Source organism: Cavia porcellus, unplaced genomic scaffold (assembly GCF_034190915.1).
Source record: "Cavia porcellus strain 051 isolate PalLab524CR breed Dunkin Hartley unplaced genomic scaffold, mCavPor4.1 scaffold_3, whole genome shotgun sequence".
NCBI lineage: Eukaryota > Metazoa > Chordata > Mammalia > Rodentia > Caviidae > Cavia > Cavia porcellus.
The window spans coordinates 66,088,460-66,109,275 of NW_026947486.1; the positions used below are offsets into that span (position 1 = coordinate 66,088,460).

Below are 20,816 nucleotides of genomic sequence, written 5' to 3' on the forward strand. Positions count from 1 at the left end.
ATTTATCTCTGGCTTGTGGCATTGTAAGAAGCTCTATTTTCTTCTTTACATTTTATTTTCCAAATTCTTTTTGATAGCACCTAGTATCTTTTTATTCAAAACATAGGAAAACTTTTCTTTCCACTTGGAGAGGAATCCCTTCACTGAATTACACAGAAATTATGAGACACTTCAGTGACACAGAGTGTACTACTATTATGTGTGATACTGCCACCTCAGCTCCGCATTGAAGGAGCTGCTCTGTGAATCCAGAATCTAAATGCACAGTGCCCATGTTTGCCCTTGGGCATTGGAGTCAACCTGAAGAGGCAGTTGTGGCGAAGAATCTGTGGAGTTGTAGGTAGTTCAGGGTTGCTTGGGCACTAACTCACTGAAGCTGTTTATGAGGCTTTTATTCCTGTTGGGCCTTTGGGCTGCTAGCCAAGGACTCCTAATAGAATCCCCTTCTCTCACCTCCCTCCCAAAGCTGGAATGTTCTGAATTCCAACTTGAGCCAAATCCACTCCCCCCCCCCAGTTTCTCCTGGGTGTTCAGAGGTCAATACACAAAAGCCCAGCTGGAGTTTTTGACAGGAAAAACACAAAACCCACCAAATATTTTTTTTAAGTACCTCAATCGTTTCCAGCCTCCAGGGGTTTAATTCTCATCTGTAATAAGGCTTGGATTTGCAGATGGATTTTGCAAAGCTGTGGTTAACCATTAGAAATCCTTTATCACCTTGGACCTCACTCCCCCTTCTCAGAACCCCTTCCTCCCTCTCCAGGGGCATCTCCTACTCCAAGGCTCTGCAAAAGAACAGCTCTGTAAGTATCTCAATCTTGATTTAGCTGCTGCCTTTCAAATTCAGCCCATGGAATCGGATTGAGCCACCTTGTGTTTCTGAATGAAGGATATGGGACAGAAAATTTCTATGGCACTTAGGTTGTCGGTATTTGTTTCCTCAAAGGTGTCATAAATATTCTTTACCTTGAAAGTTCAGGGTGAGAAGAACCACTATTTAAATTAGATAATTTCTGGCTGGAACTTTTGAGATCAAAAGGCTGGGGGTAAATACAGGAAGAAAAGACCTATGTTTTACTCATTTACCTAACTGTGAGGTCTGAGGAGGACTGGATGCTTTAAAGACCTCTTCAGCATGAAGACTCTGAGAAGCAACAGAAAGGGGACCCTAAGTGCAATCATTCCTCCCTTTAAGCCCTTAAATAACTCTCCAGGACTGGTACACTTGCCTTTGTCCTGTGCATTGAGGCATTATTCTCTTGTGTCCTCCTTGAAAATGGAGTTGGAGCCAAAATATTCACAGCACTTCTAGCTTCAGAGATTGTAGGTGCTTTTTACTTTCTAAATTCTGCCTCTCCGTGTTTTTCATCCTTCTAAACTGATCCAGTACCACAGGAAAAAAATGAACATGCTTTACTTAAATGACAGATAAAAACAAACCTTTTTAAAAGAAGCAATTAAAAAATTTCTCAATGCAGTTGCAGTTCAGCTGATCAATTAGCTGGTGCAGAAGGAAAGGTGAAATGTTCTGAGGACAAACTTTCCAAGCACTTGCTGGAGCCATTAGAGCTGGGGGTGAAGTGCAAAGGGAGAAGCAAGTGTCTTAGATTCCTCTGAGCAGCTATGAGGGCAAGGGTTAGAGAAATGAAGTGACAGAAAAGGGCTGTGCTGGATTCCATCAGGTCCAGAAGATCATAGCAAGTCCTGCCTTGAGCCCGAGAACCTTAATTTTCCCATCCTACTCAGTCTTTTGAAAGTTTTGTAAACGGAGGAACACCATGTACAAGCTTTTTGGAGTAAAAAATGGAGTAAACATCAAGGCAAGTGCCCAGTAAGAAAGGGTTAAGTTAGGAGCTGCTATCACTATTGACCCTTCTAATCCTCTCCAACAGGTTCAGTCCCTCCTCTAATGAAGATTAGGTAAGGACCCTACTGAAACTTTCTTGCCCAGCCCCCTAGCTGTGGAGTATGTTGGCATAATGCCCAGGAAACAAATTTAACTGGCAAGACCTAGAGTTCTGTTCACCCAGAACAGGCAATGCTTGGCTTCTAGGAGAATCCTTCAACGGTAGTTTTCTTTTAAACCTACCTGCTTCCATTAGCTATTTTTCAGTCTTCTATATTTGATAAAATAGTTTCCAGTCCTCATTACTTTATTTGAGAAGTAAAATCTTAGAGACAAGCAAATGAAGACTTAGAGTAGTTAAAGGACTTCTGCAACAGGTCTCAGGTAGAAAACCAAAATAAGAAACTAGATCTTTGGACATTCAGGTCAAGACCCATTATCAAAACCCTAACTTTGCCTCTACTGCTCATGTAACAAAAGCAGAATCTAGCCTGGCTCACTACAGAACTACATACTTGCTGTTTTGTCTACCTTGTTTGCCTGACCCTGGCTGAATTTAGTCTCCAGGGAGCAATGTTTTCCATTTGAGTAAGTTCTAACAACCTGTTCTTCCTTTTACCCAGCTATACCAAACTAGACTCTAGAGTTACCAAGCCTCATTAATGACATTGTATTGATCCTGCCCTCTCTGTGTCCCCAAATAGTCTCTTAACTGGCTCTGAGGAGAGTCTCTCTGCTTAGGGATATTGTTGATTTCCATTCAAAACTCAAGGTTGTCTGCTGCCATCCCAGGAAGGTGGAAGCAAAAGCTGCTGCTCTGGGAAGGAGGAAGGCTTTCCCATAAAAAACTCAAGGTAGCTCAGCAACTTTCACTGGAAGCACAGACATAGAGAGAAGATACAGTGGAAAAACATTTAAACAATGGGCAAGGGGGAGTGGAGTAGGGACTAAGGAAAGCTCTCTCTCTCTCTGTCTCTGTCTCTCTGTCTCTGTCTCTCTCTGTCTCTCTGTCTCTGTCTCTCTGTCTCTCTCTCTGTCTCTCTCTCTCTCTGTCTCTCTCTCTCTCTCTCTCTCTCTCTCTCTCTCTCTCTGGTGAAGCATATTCACAAATGAGTTATATCCCCAGATCAATTACTTTTTTATTTTTTAGACAACATCTCACTAAGTCATTAAATTGCCCAGACTGAGTTCAAACTTGCAGTACTCCTGCCTTGGCCTTTCAGAGTGCTGAGATTATAGGTGTGCATCATTACTTCCAGTCCCAAGGATAGTTTCAAAGAGATGATTACTCCTGAAGGATGACTAGCAACTACCCAAACAAATGGTGGGTGGTAGGACAGCATTCATCAGTGCTTGAAGAGAAATAATGGGCAAATTCAGAGATATACAAGTCCAGTATGGCTGGACTTTGTGTGTGTGTGTGTGTGTGTGTGTGTGTGTGTGTGTGTGTGTGTTACAAGCAAAATGAAGAAGATTGGAAGTTAATAGTGCAAGATGAAACTGGAAAGAAAATCAGGGGTTCAGACAACTGACAGCTTTTATTGTTTTCTCAGATAGGGAGATTAAACTTCATCCTGAAAGGAATTAAAGTCTCCTGAAATGTTTGAAACCTGGCAAAAGATGAGGTGATAGTTGTGATTTGATTTCCACATTTGAAGGGTCCTTGATTACTGGAAGGATAGTTGATTATGGAATAGAATGCAGGTGCAACTACAAAGACCAATTTGTGATGTCTAAGTGAACAAGAGATGATGGTTGTGTTGTTGGAACTAAGGTTTCGGAAGTGGAGATACAGAGAAGTAGATGGATTTGTGATTTATTTAATAGGTAGACCTGACAGAATTTCATAATCATTATATGATAAGAAAAGGGGAGGAATCAAGCATGACTGCTTTGGGTTATTGAATGGTTAATTACCCACAGAAATAAGGAAATAAGATGGAGAACACTGTATGAACAATATTTCAGGATAACAAGACAGGAGGGCAGCTGGTTTCAGCTTTACAGCTGTTGAGTTTGAGGTGCCATTAACACATTCATTTGGGGCCATTCCAAATGCAGTTGACTACCCAAACTTTGAGTTCAAGAGAGAGATCTGCAGCAGCGGGTTTGGATTTAGGATTCACTGTTACAGACATAGAGTGCATGAGATCACCCATGGAGATTAAAGAATAAGCAGATCAGTCTAGAGGAAAATCTTGGGGGAATAGTCAGATTTAAATAGTGGGCAGAAGAAGAGGAACTTACGAGATCTAAAGGAATCATTTTGAGAGCTGGGGAAAACTAGTAGTGGTGCAACAGAATAAAAGGGAGAAGTTGTCAGAAGGAGAGGGACAAGGTAAGATGACAAAGATGGGATTGTTGAGTATTGGAATAGTAAATATTTGATAATCTTGGTGAAAACATTTAGTGGAAGGGTATCAGCAAATACCAGATTGTAGAGGGCTGAGAAGTAAGTGGAATGGTAAAGAAGTAGAGACAACAATTGTAAATGGTTTTTTAAAAGTCTTGGGTGCAAAAGAGAATCAATTTAAGAAAGACTGCCAAATACTTAAAGTGGTCACCAAGAGGATGCATACTGGGGAGAAATAGAAGGATTGCCTGGTAGCACTGAAGATCTTGCCAAGAGGAAGTCATGATTCTAATAATGCCCAGCTAAGTAATAAGAAAATCAGTGCTGGGAAAGGACTTATTATCATACCTACAATGATAGAAATCAAGTGTTTTTGTTTTCTGTTTTGCATCACTTTGTGTAAACACTGGTATCATCATATTTAACTCTGAAGAATAGTATTATCAACCATGTGTCCAATACTCCAAAGGCACAACGAAGTTTCATATATTTTCATCAAACTGTTAACATTTAATTGAGAAGACAAGCCATTCAACAAGCTACTTTATATGCATATGCCCTAATACAGATGTAAAGATGCTTCTGTTTGTCTGTTTTTCCCTCTCACTCTTCTCTATTTAATTCCTTCTTCCTCTGATTCCCTTGTCTCAAATTTCTTTGTCAACATTAGGTAGCACCTTGGTGGTTCTTGCATTGAAATGTCACAGAGTCACTTAGAAATCCTCTTTTACAGTTATGTGAAGCCCCTAAAACCTCTTTACCACTCTTATTTATTCATTAAGATATTTTTGTACTTGAGAGGCTGAGGCAGGGAGATTCTAAGTTGGAGGCTGACCTGGGCAACTTAGTGATTTAGTGAGACCCTGCCTGAAAATAAAAAAGGGGCTGGAAAAAGAAGATACTTTTGAACACTTGCTTTGAGTAAAGCACTCTCTACATAACATAAAATAGAGATAAATACAATATAGTCTCTGTCTTCAAGTAGCTCATAGACTAGCAGAAAATGAGTATATACAGGGATTTGTAATATAATGCAAAAAGTAATATATTTACCTCAGTTTCTTCATCTACTATACAGTAGAGATCATTAGTGGGTACCACAAAATTTGAGATAATAAATCAGTTAACACATGTAAAATTCTTATAATGATCAAAAAGAGACACTCTATAGGTGTTACTATTGTGATGAAGATGACGAGGATGACAACAGTGACAACACTGACAATGATGATGATGGTAAAAGTAAATAAATATCAGATACTGTAAGGTCTTAGAAGTGGGGTACTTGCGCCAGGCCAGTAGAGAGCATGAAGAGGGGAATAACAGGTGAAGCTTGGAAGGTAATGGAATGCAAACAAGTTTGGACCTTGCTCTTTAACAAGTGGGGAACTATTGCAGTATCTTAGAGTAATGATTTAATCAGATGTGTTAAAAGATCTCCTTGGCAACAGAGTGGAGAATGAATCAGAAGAGACAAGATTAGAAGGCCAGTTAAGAAGCTGTTGCTTTCAGGTGAGAGAGAATGATGAAGCCCTATACTTAAAAGTAGCAATGGAGATGAAAAAACGTGGAGTCATGGATTTGGGGTATATTAAAGAGATGTATCTAGTGGAACAGTAACAAATAGTAGCACAAGAAAGACGTTAAGAATCAATTCTGCCATTCTGGTCTGGTGTAAGGGAATAGGTAGAGATACCATTCAGTGACCACAAGGGAACCCAGGGAAAAATTGTTTTAGGAAAAATGCAATGGGGAACACAATGTGTTATCTTGTAGACATGTCAAATTCAAGGTGCCTATGAGGTTTTCATTGGACTTTTTTTTTCAGTATATGGTTAAGGCTGATCTTGAACTCACAATGTAGACCAGGGTGGCCTCAAACTTGCAACAATCCTACCTGTGACTCCCAAATGTAAGCATGCACCACCACACTTGACTTCCATGTGGAAATTTGACTAGAAAACTCTTTGCCAGACTTGGAGCAAGAAGGTTCTATAAGAAACATTCAGATTTGGGTGTGTCAGTAGATGTGTAATAGATTTATAGGGGTGGGTGTGGTTGCTCAATGACACAAGGTTGACTGAGGAAAGAATGGATTTCTTTCTTTTTTTGTACTAGAAATCGAACTCAGGACCTTGCACTGGCCAGGCAGACACTGTGTCACTGAACTGTATTCTCAGTCCAAGAATGGACTTCTGAGGAACAATCCAATTTAGCTGCTTCCTTTTTCCTGTCCACTATACTGTTAACAGAAAACTCAGGGAAATTCAAGGATCCTCCTAGGACTTGGAAAAACCTTTCTCTCAAGTCTCCCACATCATCTGAGAGTTTGATGATGGAGACATGTATTACGAGATCACATAGAAAATATCTGGGCCTGTAGGAAGGGATTTGGGCAGGCTGGGAGTGCCTGGTCTCTTAGAGTATGGACAGAAAAATTTGTTGCCTGCCGCAATGTGCTTTGGAGTAGATTTTTGACATGGGAAGATGATTCAGAGCCAAGCCACTACTCTTTGAGCCTTTCAAGATTAAAGTGGCCCCTAACATGCTAGAGTCCAAGTCTATAGTCTAGGACCTTCCTCCTGATTCAGTGCCCTGGAGTTTGGCCTCAGTCTGAAATTGAGGGGCCCTATGGCACTGTTGCTTAGCAGTGCATTAAACAGCAGACATTGGAGACTAACAGTGGAGTTGACACAAGCACAACTGCCCGCCACTTCCATCACTACCTTCTCGGAAGGCAGCCACCTGTCTGGCCTTTACCTTTGTCTGACTGCCAACTTAAGGCATGTACCTACGCGGAAGGTGATGATATTCTGGCTCCACTTTCAAAGTTTTTTTTTTTTTTCCTTTCTCATGTGTTATTTCTAAAGATAACAAAGGTCAAAAGGCATCCAGCATTTTCTGGTTTCTCATAAGCTTCTGGTCAATATTTAATCTGGTTTATGGATTTTTTTTAGGTTTTCTGGATGCCTTCTTGAGCCTGCTTGTGGCCACCCACAGAGACTTGTAAGGAGGAGAGAAATCAGCCTGGCAGACACTCTGAAATGTGGGATTAGAGACTGGATCCAAGGACCAAGAACAACAGCCGTAAGAAGAAGAACAGGCCCTGAAGACACACTGCTTAGAGGTCTGCCATGGTCTCTCTTAGCGTTCAACTTGTGGGCTACATCCTAGGCCTTCTGGGACTGTTGGGCACAGTGATTGCCATGCTGCTCCCCAACTGGCGAACAAGTTCTTATGTTGGTGCCAGCATTGTGACAGCAGTCGGCTTCTCCAAGGGACTCTGGATGGAATGTGCTACACATAGCACAGGCATCACTCAGTGTGACATCTACAGCACTCTTCTAGGCCTGCCTGCTGACACCCAGGCTGCCCAAGCCCTAATGGTGACTTCCTGTGCAGTCTCCTCACTGGCCTGCATTATTTCTGTGGTGGGCATGAGATGCACAGTCTTCTACCAGGAAACCCGAGCTAAAGACAGAGTGGCAGTAGTGGGTGGAGTCTTACTCATTGTTGGAGGCCTCCTAAGCTTCATCCCTGTTGCCTGGAATCTTCATGGGATTTTGCGGGACTTTTATTCACCACTGGTGCCTGACAGCATGAAATACGAGATTGGAGAAGCTATTTACTTGGGTATTATATCCTCTCTGTTCTCCCTGATAGCTGGAATTATTCTCTGCTTTTCCTGCTCATCCCAAGGAAATCGTGCCAACTACTATGATGGCTACCAGGCCCAGCCTCTTGCCACTAGGAGTTCTCCAAGGCCTGGTCAATCATCCAAAGCCAAGAGTGAATTCAACTCCTACAGCCTGACAGGGTATGTGTGAAGAATCAGGGGCAAGAGCTGGGGGGTGGGGGTGTCTGGATCTGTGAGAACCAGTGTACAGCACCCCTAAGGCCATGGGGTGATGGACATTACCACTGGATTATATCAGAAAGTACTGCTGAGGATAGACTGGCTTTGGCCACTGGATCAAGTGAAGGCAGAAGCAGGAGCTGGTATGACAGAACACAGGTTGAATTTTCAAGGACGCTTGCAAACCAGCTTTTCTATTTCTCTCACCTTGCCTCCATACCTCCATGCCTCCATGCCCTGAGTTTTCAACCTTAAATTCCAACTCACCCCCTACCTTAGGCCAGGCCCAAGAGGCTCCCTCCTGTCCCTTGGTTTGCCTGGGAATCCATTCCAAAACCCACTAATCACATCCTACTGACTGACTTTGAAACAAAGACTGTCCCTCTAGCTGAGGTTGGCTCATACATAGCTCATTGTTGGGGGATAGTGAAGAGGAGTGGTGGTTTATATGGGCATGTCTCTAACCTCCTTCTCAAACTTCCCTCTAAAGAGACTGATTGGTGAGTAATAAGCCCCAGACCCTCTGTCCCACTCTTGTTATGACTGCAGATTGCCTAGACTGATTGCCATATGAACTGAAAGAAAGCTATCTCACAGTATTCAAAGAACAAAACCTGGGTGCAGTATGGGAGGAAAAGAAGGAAGCCTGGGAGTACAAAATACCAAAACCATTTCCCAAGGCACTTCTCAGGATTTTCTCATGCTTGTGGGCCAGGAATCAAGCCCACAGCTAGAGGAAGGCACAAAGAAAGAAGATATGGAAAGTTCAAGACAGCGGCAGACTCTGACTTCACTGAGGAACTGCCTCAGCACTGCGGTTTCAACTTTCACTGAAGCCTCTGCCTCCGTCCGGGGTACCTGACATGGCCTCCTGTCTAACCACAGGCTATGGGCCCTTAAAGAATGGTTTCCTTAGGAACAATAAACCAGGCTTTCTAGAACTGGTCCTTGGTTTAGGATGACAACACAGGAGCTATGGGGGGCTGAAGAAGATATTACTGCTTGAGCTTAGTTAGGAGAATGAGAACTTTTATATCTAAGAAGCTGAGCAGACATTGTGCTGGCTTTAGGGGTGTTTCTACTGTGCCAAAGACAGACAGCCCACCAAAGAATCTTCAGGCCTAATGGAAAATCAGCCTAAAAAGCAACACCCTGTGGGTCCCTTGTCATCTTTCGTATTTCCCTTATGATCCATTAGAAGACACTCCAGAGGAGAACTGCAATGTGGTTCATCCATACCCATGGCCCTGTGTCCATGATCTGAGCAGTGGTAACTGAGCTGCTACCTGGAATTGCAACTGAAGAAAGTACACAATTTTTCCCAGGCAGACAGTCCCACCTCCAAGATCTGAAAATGCTCCATTTCCCCTGGAGTATGAGTACAGGTCATAAATATTTGTCATTTATGTCATTTATTTGTCAGACTAATATGACTGGCTTCTGAAGAAATCCTGTACTTCTCCTCAAACCTCAGTGCCAGCAAAAGGGGGGGCATTCATGGTCTCTAAAATGCCTTATTCTCCCAGCTAGAAACCCTTTCCCATTAGCCATGTCCTCCCGAAGCTTGGAGAACTTGCTCAGCATCACCTCCTTCACTGAGCCTTCTCTGACCACTCTGTCCCTCTTACCCCTTCCTCCTCCAAGCCTCAATGTAAAAATTGCTTCTTTATGCTTATTGTTCACAATTTTTATTGATAATTCTGTGTGTGTGTGCGTATGTCTGACCTCAAAAGTACATTGTAAATATTGGAGGGCAGGGGCCAAGTTACACCTCTCTGTATATCCCAGACTATCTGTAACAGTGCTGAACACACAATAGGTGATCAATAAACACTTGTTGATTGAGTAACTCTTTTATTGATTAAGAGGGGCCCAAACAGGCCACGTGTGACTGGAAGAAATTGGGCTAAGGGGAGGGAGGATGGAAGCCCGACTTTCTCCTCACAGGATGAAAAGCAAATTCCAGATTTCACGGAAACATAACAACATCCCTCACCAAGGAGATTAACCTCTTCTTACCAATGTCTCCTGCCTTTTCAGACTTAATTCATTGAAGTTATTTGCTAAATGATTACATTCATGTTCTTTTCATTTATTGAACCACCTTTATGAGGAAGGTGAGATAAATCTGACCATCTCTATTTAGCAAATGGGAAAACTAAAGCCAACACAAGTAAAGTGATTTTTCCCAGATTCACACAGCTGGTGTTAATTATAGTCTCCTAACTCCTAGAATAGAACCCTGCTGAGCCAGTAATAGTCATAGCCAATAGGAAGAATCTGCCAAATATTCTCAAGCAGCCTGAAAAAGATAAATTGTAGCCAACAAGGTAACAAAACAGGCATGCAGGCTCTCATGGTCTCCCATGGCAGTGATCAGGGAAAACAAGAATTCATTGACCATGTCACCAGAATGGTGCTCTCTTAACATGCTAGCCAACTGGCGAGCCTGGGACCAGTAAGGTGTCTCTTTAGGGAGATGCCAGATTTGCATTTGAATAAGACACTGTAACTTAGTTATAATTTCCCTGATTCTGGAAGTATGGGAGTGTGGAAGACCAATAATTTGACTTCCTTGGGAGTTAACAAAGCCTATTTCATAAGGTTATTAAATAGAAAAATACTGAGTGTAACAGGGTCTTACAAGAGTCAGCTTAAACAGATTCTGAATTTAGAAGGCCTCAGCCTGTAAGACTATTTTAACAGACACTACTCATTTTTTTTGTACTGGGATTGAACTCACAACCTCGCTCTTGCCAGGCAGGTGCTTATTCTGCTGAGCTAAATCCCCAGCCCCTAATAGATGCTATTCTTACACTTCTGATGTGAGCCTTATTTGGTGCAGAGTCTAGAATCCCAGTGCCCAAGCCCATTTAGAGGGAATGGATCAAGAAGGAATGCAGTGTATATATGTGTGTGGTGGGGGCTCTACAGAGAGAAACTTAAGAAATGTCTCTAGTCTGGTGCTTAGAACCCCAGAATGATTACTGAGGGCCACTGGAGGTTTAAAGACAGGGTTGCTTTGCTGACTCTACTGTGCTGAGTGAGTAGGAATCTGCATGGGCTCTGATGATCCCCTACCTGGCAGCCAAAGCACTTTCAGCCTCCACCAACTTCACCCTCCAAGTACCTCAGTGAAGTAGGTCCTTTATAGGAGACAAAATGGAGCATTGAGAGGTGAATAAAATCCCTCAAGTTACAGTGGCACAGTCTGGGAATAAGCTTGGAAACTCTTTATATGGCAATGTAGATCTAAAATTCTGGTCTCACCATGCTCATAAGTGAAATAAATCAAATACATATGTAACTACCGTATTGTCCCCCTAGTAAAAGAAATGGTAATAGTACATAAGATACCAAATCCTAAATAAATACAGTGAAAGGGTAAGAATCTGCTCAAAGGGGAAAAATAGTATCTCAGGGAAAAGGAGGAAAAAGAAAGAGGAAGGGAAAAGAAAAATATCTAAATTTGTATAAACACACTTAGGATAGCTAACATTATTGTACAAATTCTATGAGTTGGTAGAACAAAACAGTTAACATTTATAGGATTGAAACAATTTTGCATGCTTGTGTCTGGTGATCTGAGGAATTCTTTTGAAGATCACTATGTCAAATAACAATCTTGGTTATATTCCTACCACCTTTTTTGAAAGCTATATTGTCAATGTTTTGGGCTCTTTGCTATTGTTAGTTATTTGCCTTTTTTATTTCTTGGTTTTCTAGTAATTTGTTTGTTTTATTTTTCCCTCTAATACAGAAAGGATAGGTATACATGTAGAGGCTTATACATGCCTACAACTTCCCCTAGACAGTTTATGAGAATTGATTGTATTTTGTGTGATGAAAATGAATAGCTACTTTGAAGGAAAACACACATTATGATATCCATTGCTGATTCCATACTGTCATGCTATGAAATCCAGTAATGCTTTTATTCTTTGTTCAGAGTGGTTTTAGTCTGTTTTGTATCATTTAATTTCAACATACATGAAGGTATGGACAGCTATTTTGAAGACAATAAGAGACATGGCAGCAATTGTTGATTTCCCTGTAGTCTGGTTTTGAAGGCCTATAATGCCTCATTACTCTGTTCTGATCAGTTTTATACTATTTTGTTTTGTATGAATTCATTGTGTGTGAAGATATGGACAATTATTTAGAAGAAAACAAGAGACATTATGGTAGCCAGTGATGATCTGTTGTCTTGCTTTGAAATCTGTGTCACTTACATTGTTTTCTTCTGAACTGCTTTGTTCTGTGTTGTTATTTTTAGTTTTACCCTTTTTAAAATAAAAAAAAACACACAAGGTTGCAAGGAGTTTTCCAGGAATGAAAAAATAAATAAATTTCTGATCTCAGAATACGAGAACCTGTGGCTCTTCAAACTCAAGAACACTCTCTGTTCCTGTCTTCTACTGGAGTAGAAGGGCTTGCGAGGGAAAGACATAGAGCATAGAGCTTCCATTTTCTTAGGGTGAGGCTCGCCTGGGGGTTCCTCCAAACTTTGTTAATAAAGGAAATTTCAATGGAAGGAATGAAACCTTCATACTCAAACTAGAAAAACCAGGGCACAATTGACAAAGAGCTACTGATCCTTTTGTCTGCTAAGCAAGAAAAGCCTTGCTCTAAGTTTACTCAAAATCTTCCTGAGTCTGGGTCCAAGTTGAATAGCCTCTGGCTCCCTGTTTTACCTTCTATAATTAAATAATTTAGATTAACCATAGACCTGTGAGATCCTGAAAGGCCATTGTGTTAAGGCCCTCACCTCCTGGCTCTGACCCTTGCACAAGGAGACATGTTTCTGCACTCTTTCACTCTTCTGATAATAGTGTGACTCATGTTTTCTCCCTTGTGTGGCTCCTGTGACCCGCTGCTGTATGATAGTTAATGGAACTGGGGAGACCTAGACTTCTTAGCACAAAGGCCAGCTCCAACCTTCTGAGAGATCTTTATCCAGCCAAATATTACCAGCATCTAGTCAGTCGGCCAACCCACTCACACTAACTGAACACTTAAACTATGTCAGGCAGTGTGCTAAGGACTGTGAAGATGACAAGTGTAAACAATGTAAAGTCTGTGCCTTGGAAGAACTGACAGATGATCTAGGGGACCAAAGCCATGCATACTTGTATTACAAGGCATAATATGGACTGTCCCATGAGAGATAGGGAAAACATGACCTAAGATAGAGGTATCAGTAGCTAAGAAAAATGTTTGCGTGTCTGAATATATTTGTCTTAATGGTCAATCCATATGAAATGAGGGCCTGTTACCACTTGAATTTGGTGGAAAGGATATCAAAATAAACTACTTTCAGCAGCTGCAATACTATGGAAAATTAAGGAATAGGGTGAAAAGCAGTGCAATGGGGGAAACATGGACATACCACACAGCTAAGCTACTACTCTTGAATTTGTCTCATAGAACCTCTAGAGAGCTTTAATAGAGAGTAAACCTGAGGCTCAGTCTCTCCACCATTTTTCCCTCTCTCGGACAGTTGTTTAGAAATTGCTGGGGCAGCAAAGTCTTTCGGCTCTCAATAGAGTAGAAACACAGATATGAGAGACTCAAGAGAGGAGAGGACCTCTAACACCAGGAAAGTCCCATTTGCCTTTCTGAAATTACAGGAGGGCAAATCAGGTCTTGTAGGGTCAACTGGTCTCCCACTCAGCCCCAGGCCTATGGGCAGGGAATTCTTGCATGCCTATTACTGCCCACTCTGGGGCACGGAGAGCCCAGGATAGGCAGTAACTGTGGTTCTCCTCAGCTGGCTGAAGCTTGGTCTCCCTGCCCAAGCGGCTTCTGGCTTTGATGAGAAATTCTGTTATCTCATGAGTGAAAGGAACCTCAAACAGGAAGTCCAGCAGGTTATCTCTCTCTTTTGCCCTAAATGTAGCTCTTACTATATGCTATAATATGATTACTGATAAAAGATTAACAGGCTGCTATCAGGTACAATGATACAGAGGCTATAAACTACCCATCCCCTCCTGCCTACAACCCACCACTTTTCTGGGCATTTCCTAGTTAACTCTAACCTACAGTTCCCTACCCTAGGCTTCATTACTCCAGAAGACATGCAGGAATGTCTAAGGGCTTGACAAAGCAGGCAGTCACTATACAAGGACATCATTAGGTCCCTTTTAGGACAGAACACTTACTTACCTGTCATCTCTGGAATCCTATTCCTCCAGAATGATATCCTGCCTATTCACAAATAACCTCCTATAATGGCTTTGAGGAAATTCTAGTTTCAAACAATCATGACACTGGGGAGGTAATACTGAAAATATTCACAGGCTTTTAAAAAAGAGTAGAGAGTGGATAGGATGTGATATTAGATGACAAGTACATCTCATAGCAGGCAACCTAGCATGTGAGTGGTACCTCCTATTTTCCAACAGCACTTTCTGTATTTGTGGAGTCTAAGAAGAAGGTTTTGGGGGCTTACTACAGAGAAAGGCCATTTAACTCAAAAGTATAGAGAGAAGATATGCCTTATAGCTTCTTTGCCTGAGTTTTGCTTCTGGAATTATCCAGTGGGATGCAAGAAGATGGATCAAAATCTCCCACAAGGAGTATCTGAAGATAATGTGAAGGCCACACTCATTGGACTTGAAAGCACTAAAGGCCTTGATTTTAAACTCAAGTATAGAAGATGGTAGAGTATCAACATGATGAGTGTCTGTGCTGATCTTGCTTCCCATTTCCACAGGAACAGTGACTGCTGAGCAAAGATTACCTAGGGTAGTTGCTCAGGATGCCAATTATCAAAATCTGCAGTGGTAGCTTCCACCAGTATGTATTCTAGAAGACCGTTATTGCTTAAGTCAGCAGGCAAGTTGTTGACTAAGAAGTTTAGCAACCAGAAAACCTGTACAGAAATTGGTCAAAGTGTAATGTGGAGAAGATATCCACATTGTTCAGAATGGTGTGGTGAAATCAATGATAATTTAATGGACAAATTGATAATGATTAATGCCTACAAGATTGTTTCAGCCAACTGGGTTACTGCAGTCATCCTGTGGTTCTCTTATGCCCAGCAAGATACAAAGGATAAGAGCTGGGTTCGAATTGCAACCAAATTTGTAGAAAATACATTATCTGTAGCAGGTTCAGATGATATTATCATTATGGATCTACATGCTTCTCAAATTCAGGATTTTTTTTGATACCTAAATGGACAATTTTCTGTCCTGAAGTGCAATATGGAGAATATCTCTGAGCGGTCAAATTGTGGTGTTGCCTGATGCTGATAGAGCCAAGACAGTTGTCTCCATTGCAGATCAGCTGACTGTGGACTTTGCCTTGCTTCACAAAGAAGAGAAGGCAGCCAATGCAATGGACTGGATATGTGAGGAATAGAGTGGCTCTTCTTGTGGATGACATGGCTAACACTTGTGGCACAACCTGCCTTGCAGTTGACAAACTTCTCTCAGCTGGAGCTGCCAGAATTTATGCCATCTTGACTTATAAGATTTTTCTGGCCCAGTCATTTCTCACATTAGCAAAAATGATTTGAAGCAGTAGTAGTCACCAATACCATAACTGAGGAGGACAAAATGAAGTAATACTCCAAAAAAGAAGTGAACAACATGTCCATGATCCTTGCAGAATCTATCAGCAAAACTCACAAAGAGGAATCTGTTTCCTACCTGTTCAGTCATGTCCCTTTATGGTAGAATAATTTCTGCAGCTTTTTGAACATAACATCAATCTACCTCTTGTTTTCCCTTGGTATTTGATGACACATTTGGAAGACTCAATTTGCTTCAGTGTGATTTTTCACATTTCATGTTAGGTACACTAGAGTTTATCCTAAATTAGAGAAAGCCAGATTGAACTGATTGCTAGGATTTCCTACCTTCATTGTCTATTATGCCTTCCTTGATGATTTTATAAGCCTTAAAACTTTGACTAGAGCTTAGCTGCTGAAAAATTTCAAATTTTTGAGTTTGGCAGTTAAGGTCATTTGAATGTGATTATGAAAGCTCAGACTCCTTTGCATGTGATTACTTCAGGGTTGTTCTTTGGTCAAAACAATTTTATGCAGAGCCGGCCCATGTATGACAAGTTTTCTAATTTCTGTTCTAAATTGCCAAAACTTTGGACAGCCTCAAACTTATCCCTGTAGTGAAGGAGCCTTTAAAGCAGAAGTAGGTAGCGCAGCTGGAACAGCTGTTGGGCGGGACCATGAAGGTGGGGAAGGGAATAATACACTACAGCAAATGTTTCTTGGGAGCAAGAAGCCTGGCCCATCATCATCTGCTTGCCTACACAGTTTGTATTCTCCTTCTACCTAACCCTTTCTATTTGGCTTTAGCTACAGCCATTGTGACCTTTTCCTGGCCAAATAATCCCCTTGGGCCCAAATGACTTGCTTCCTGTTTTGTCATCATTAATGTTCACATTACATAATTTGCTGTAGTTTAATCTTCCTTAGCCTGCTACCACCAGGGTAGTAGGTTATAGGTGGTATCGTATAGTGCCTTTTGATTAATTTAAGTATTTACTTTTCGTCTTCCTTGGATCCATTTGGCCTCTCATAACCCGAGATTCCTGTTTAAAAAAATTTGATGTTACTCTCTTATAGAGGAATCTAATGAATATGTTTGTGAAAAAAAGATTGGGCTGTGTGTGGTGGCACATGCCAGTAATCTCAGAACTCTGAGGCTGAGCCAAGAGGATTACTGTGTGTTTGAAGCCAGCCTGGGCTACAAAGTGAGTTCAAGACCAGCTTGAACTACAATTGAAACACTGACTCAAAAAAAAAAAAAATGAATCCAATGGGTTTTAAAAAATAATATAGTAAGTCAGAGACAATACACACTGGAGTTCAGGAAGCAGGAGACTTAAGTAACATAACCCTTCAACTACATAATTAAACAACCTCAAAGATGGACATGAAGGAGAGATCAAGGAAAAGGCAGGAGGATAAGAAAGGTGGTGCCATCCTGCTTTTGACAATTCTAGACGCATCTCATATGGTTAATTTTACTCCTCTCTTTGTAATAATAAACCAAAATGTTCTCAAGTATCATTTTCTCACTTACCAAGAGACTTGCCCAACTCAGCATTGTCTGAGAAAGAGGTGTTCAAAGGAGCTAGTGAGAACACTGATCGGCAGAGGCCAGGAAGTCCAAGACCTCCTGGAGTGTAAAAATAGGATCTTGATGACTGTTTTCATATTAGGAAAGCTGCCAAGCAACAGAAGTGAGTGAAAATCCCCATTAAGAGGAAATAGATTTCCATGTTTGGAAGGACATCTGTTACATAAGTGAACAATTTCTGGTCATGAGGGCAGTTAAACATTGTGTGGGATTGTGGAATGCCTTTCTTTTCAAATTCCTATTAGTGTAGTCTGGCTTTAGCACTTTTCTATCAACAGTAAAAGAAAAGATTAATTGAATGGTGTAATTGCCACACAGCTCAAACTCTGAAGTCAGGCAGACTTGACTTTAGATTTTGCTTTGACACAGTATAAAAGCCACTTTCGTTCTCTATACCTTAGTTTTCTCATCTGGAAAATGTGTATGATAGCTGCCTGTCAGCATGACTGTGGAACACAATAAGTACTAACAAATGGTTAACTGTTATTATCTAAGCATACTAGTGACCCACAGTCATGTCACTCACACCAAAATGTGTGTATGATGAAGGGCAGAGGGGAATGTGACAAAGTTTTCTACCATAGAGCTGATCCACATTTAGTAGAACAACCATTCCCAGATCAAGTCTGTCACCTGGTTGGGTCTGAGAAGTTCCTTAAGTTGAGATGAGAAACTTAACACTAAAAATAGAATGTTTGGAGGTTCTATGACTCCAACTATAGAATACAAATTTACAGAATATTTCTGTAAGAGGCACTGGAAGGGTTTACTAGGCAGAGATTTCAAGGGTGTACTCAAGTGGAGTGTGAGCACTAGAGTAGAATGTGGACACACAGAGAAATGAGACATACTAATTTGGAAATGGGAATATTTATGTGTTTTTAGTGGTGGAAATATGTAGTCTTGGCTTGTAGGATAGGGGAGTACAGCCTACCCACATTTAGCTAATGATCCATTTATAGGGAAAATTCTAATGCATAGGTGAAAAATATTCAGAGGTAAAAGAGGACCATTTGCAGGTACAATGGGAAAGATAGGCCTCTTGCAAGTGAAAAAGAATTGTCTAAGCTTTTGTGTTTTGTGAGCTTAACAAAAAACAAAAAAGCAAAGCAACACAAAATAAGACAAACATCTTGGGCTTGTGTCCTGAAGCTACAGTTTTCATTTTTAAAAGTATTATTTTTCTTATTTCCTTTATGTCTAGCTTTTATTTCTTCCATCCTACCTCAAAAACTTCTCAATATCCACCTCATCCCCTACCTGTGAAGACCTCAGATAGGCTTCTACTTGAGAATCTATGAACAGAAGCTGGAGGAAAAATAGATGAGAAATTGAAAAGAGATGGTGACGGCTATTTTACTTTCATTCAGATCTGTAAAAATCTGGGAGTAGAAGAGAATCACAACTCTCCAGGTCTAACAGAGAAAAGCTCAGTCCAAGGGAACTGCAGATTAAGGCTAACTTTCTAAATTTCACAACTGAGGAAATGTCAACTATCTTTTTTTTCAAATTCATAGCCTCCAAGAGCATCATTGTTAAGCAAATTCTGCACAGGCCACTTCTTGCTAGCATCAACAAGACCTTGGTACATTTTGTTTCTTGTGCTCCAAACTGAATAATTTAGTCTTTCTCAAACCCTCATATGGGCTCCCTTTTTTTTTTTTAACTCCCCAGTGTTTTGTAACTTTGTTCATACTAACTATTCCCAATAACGAAAAACTCTGCCCTGACAATGAGGCAGGAGATTAGGGTATGGCAGGCTGGTTAGGAAAGTGGGTGTGACTTGTTAATTGAAAACCTCCCAGTCGGGGATATAGTTCTGTGGCACAGTGCCTGACTGGCAAATGCAAGGTCATGAATTTGATCCCTGGTAACAAAATGAAAGAATGATAAGAAAACCTCCCAGATACACGCACAGAACAGTTCGTCCCCATGTGAACTTCTCATGAGAAATAGGGAAGGTTTTCAATAGTATGGCCTTGTAATGTTTGACTTGACCTGACTCTCCCAGTTGCCAACCTGCCTGCCAGTATAAGCACTACCCTCAGCAGGGAACTCATCAGCCAGCACAGGATATTGTGAAGGAGATAAGATAGAACAAGGAATTTTGCAGGTGCTAGAGTTACCTGGGGATATCTGGAATTACCCAAAAATTTACATGGGATGCTTCAGGGACTTTCTCACTGAGATGCAAGACTGCCAGAGAACTTTGACTACAGATGTCTGTTAAAATCTTCCCCCGTGTCCCCTGCCTTCTTTCCACCCCTGTAAATGGAACACATTTCTGTTTGTTTACAGCAGATGACCTTATCATTCTCTGTGTGCCTGCACCCAGGCACAATAAAGCCCATATCATGTTGACTTTATACAAGCTTGGTGGTCCCTGTTGGTACTCCCCTACTCTGTGTGTTACAGATCTAGACTTGACACCAGCCTGAAGCGTAGGAAAATCACCACTGAATTCTGGGCTATTGTGTTCTTTTACAGAAGTCCATTGTCATGTTGCAGAATGTACTTCTTTTTACTAGTTTTTCTTGGCCCAAACTAGCTCTTCAGAGCATGTTTCTTTTTTTTACCTTTAATAAATGTAAAATATTGATACTGTCTGCACTTGTCTTGATCAATTGCTTTTTCAGGATAGAAAAAAGCCAGAAACTACCTGCAGAAGGAGACTCCAGCATTACATCTGGCAGCATATTTGTAAGGGTCAGCCAGGAGATAAGGCCTTTTTGATCTCTCTAAAATCTATGGCCAAGAAGGTTTGTTGTTTTTGTTGTTGTTGTTGTTTCTCCCTCTCTCCCTAGTTTGGGGAACTCTGGAATCTTTCTTATGGTGCCAGGAACAGTATTCCCTCTGGGAAGGAGGGGAAGCAGACAGCATCTGTTTTTCCCAGCTGGTTAGTAGCCTATAGGTCCAGTTTTAAGTTTATCTCCCCTTTTCTTTCTTCCCTTTTCTGTTTTTGGTCACTCATTGTGGGTACAAGTCAGTGAAGAGCAGTCAGTCACAGAACATGAGTGTGACCTGGAGTTTAGTATGCTTTTTTTTTCTCCTCCTGTTTGTGTTCTGTATGATACTTTGCTCTGCTTTCTCACTCTTGGAAAAATTAGCTATTTGAAAGTTGGTCTAGTGCTTAAATTGCTCTTTTTGTGCTCAAAGTCTCATCTGCAGTTTTCCCCTAGATGACATTTTAGCTCTGGGATCATTAGCAAGCTACTTTCATTCCAGTCTACTTTTCTGCTCTGACTCGGAGCTATTTTTTTGTTGTTGCTGTTTTGTTTTGATACTGGGGATCAAATGGGAGCCATTTTGGTTTATCATATCACATGAATCAGCTCTTTTGGTTCATCCTGTAGGTCAGCCATAGGAATTTGGTCATGTTTGTCATTTGTAAGTCATTCTATTTGATCAAGTGAGTTGATCACATGGTTCCACCTTGCTTGTTTGTGATTTTCATGGCTTCATTGTCACCAGGAAATCTTACCCTTGAGGCAAGAGCTAAGCCTCCAATCTTAAGGAACATATGGGCCTCTTCTATTCTTTTCTTTTGAATCAGGTTGAATTCCTCTCTTGTTTTTTTCTAGCAGAAATCTGGATAAATTAAAAGCATATCCCTGATGGCTGGAGTAGGAGTAAACTCAAGTGGCTATA

At 41.1% G+C, this 20,816-nt stretch overlaps 1 protein-coding gene and 1 pseudogene across 1 annotated transcript; both read left to right on the forward strand.

Moving 5' to 3' along the window:
• Window positions 1–612: 612 nt before the first annotated feature.
• On the forward strand, window positions 613–9,904 carry Cldn2 (claudin 2). Its single transcript, XM_013150232.3, has 2 exons — window positions 613–803; window positions 7,157–9,904. Exon 2 carries the CDS (start codon window positions 7,334–7,336, stop codon window positions 8,024–8,026), a length of 693 nt encoding a protein of 230 aa, XP_013005686.1. The 5' UTR covers window positions 613–803; window positions 7,157–7,333; the 3' UTR covers window positions 8,027–9,904.
• Window positions 9,905–14,818: 4,914 nt separating this feature from the next.
• LOC100720423 (ribose-phosphate pyrophosphokinase 1-like) lies at window positions 14,819–16,075 on the forward strand (annotated as a pseudogene).
• Window positions 16,076–20,816: the final 4,741 nt, after the last annotated feature.

Excerpts from the sequence above, each read along its gene's own strand:
- Cldn2 (XM_013150232.3), top strand. The coding sequence starts at position 7,334 with ATGGTCTCTCTTAGCGTTCAACTTGTGGGCTACATCCTAGGCCTTCTG.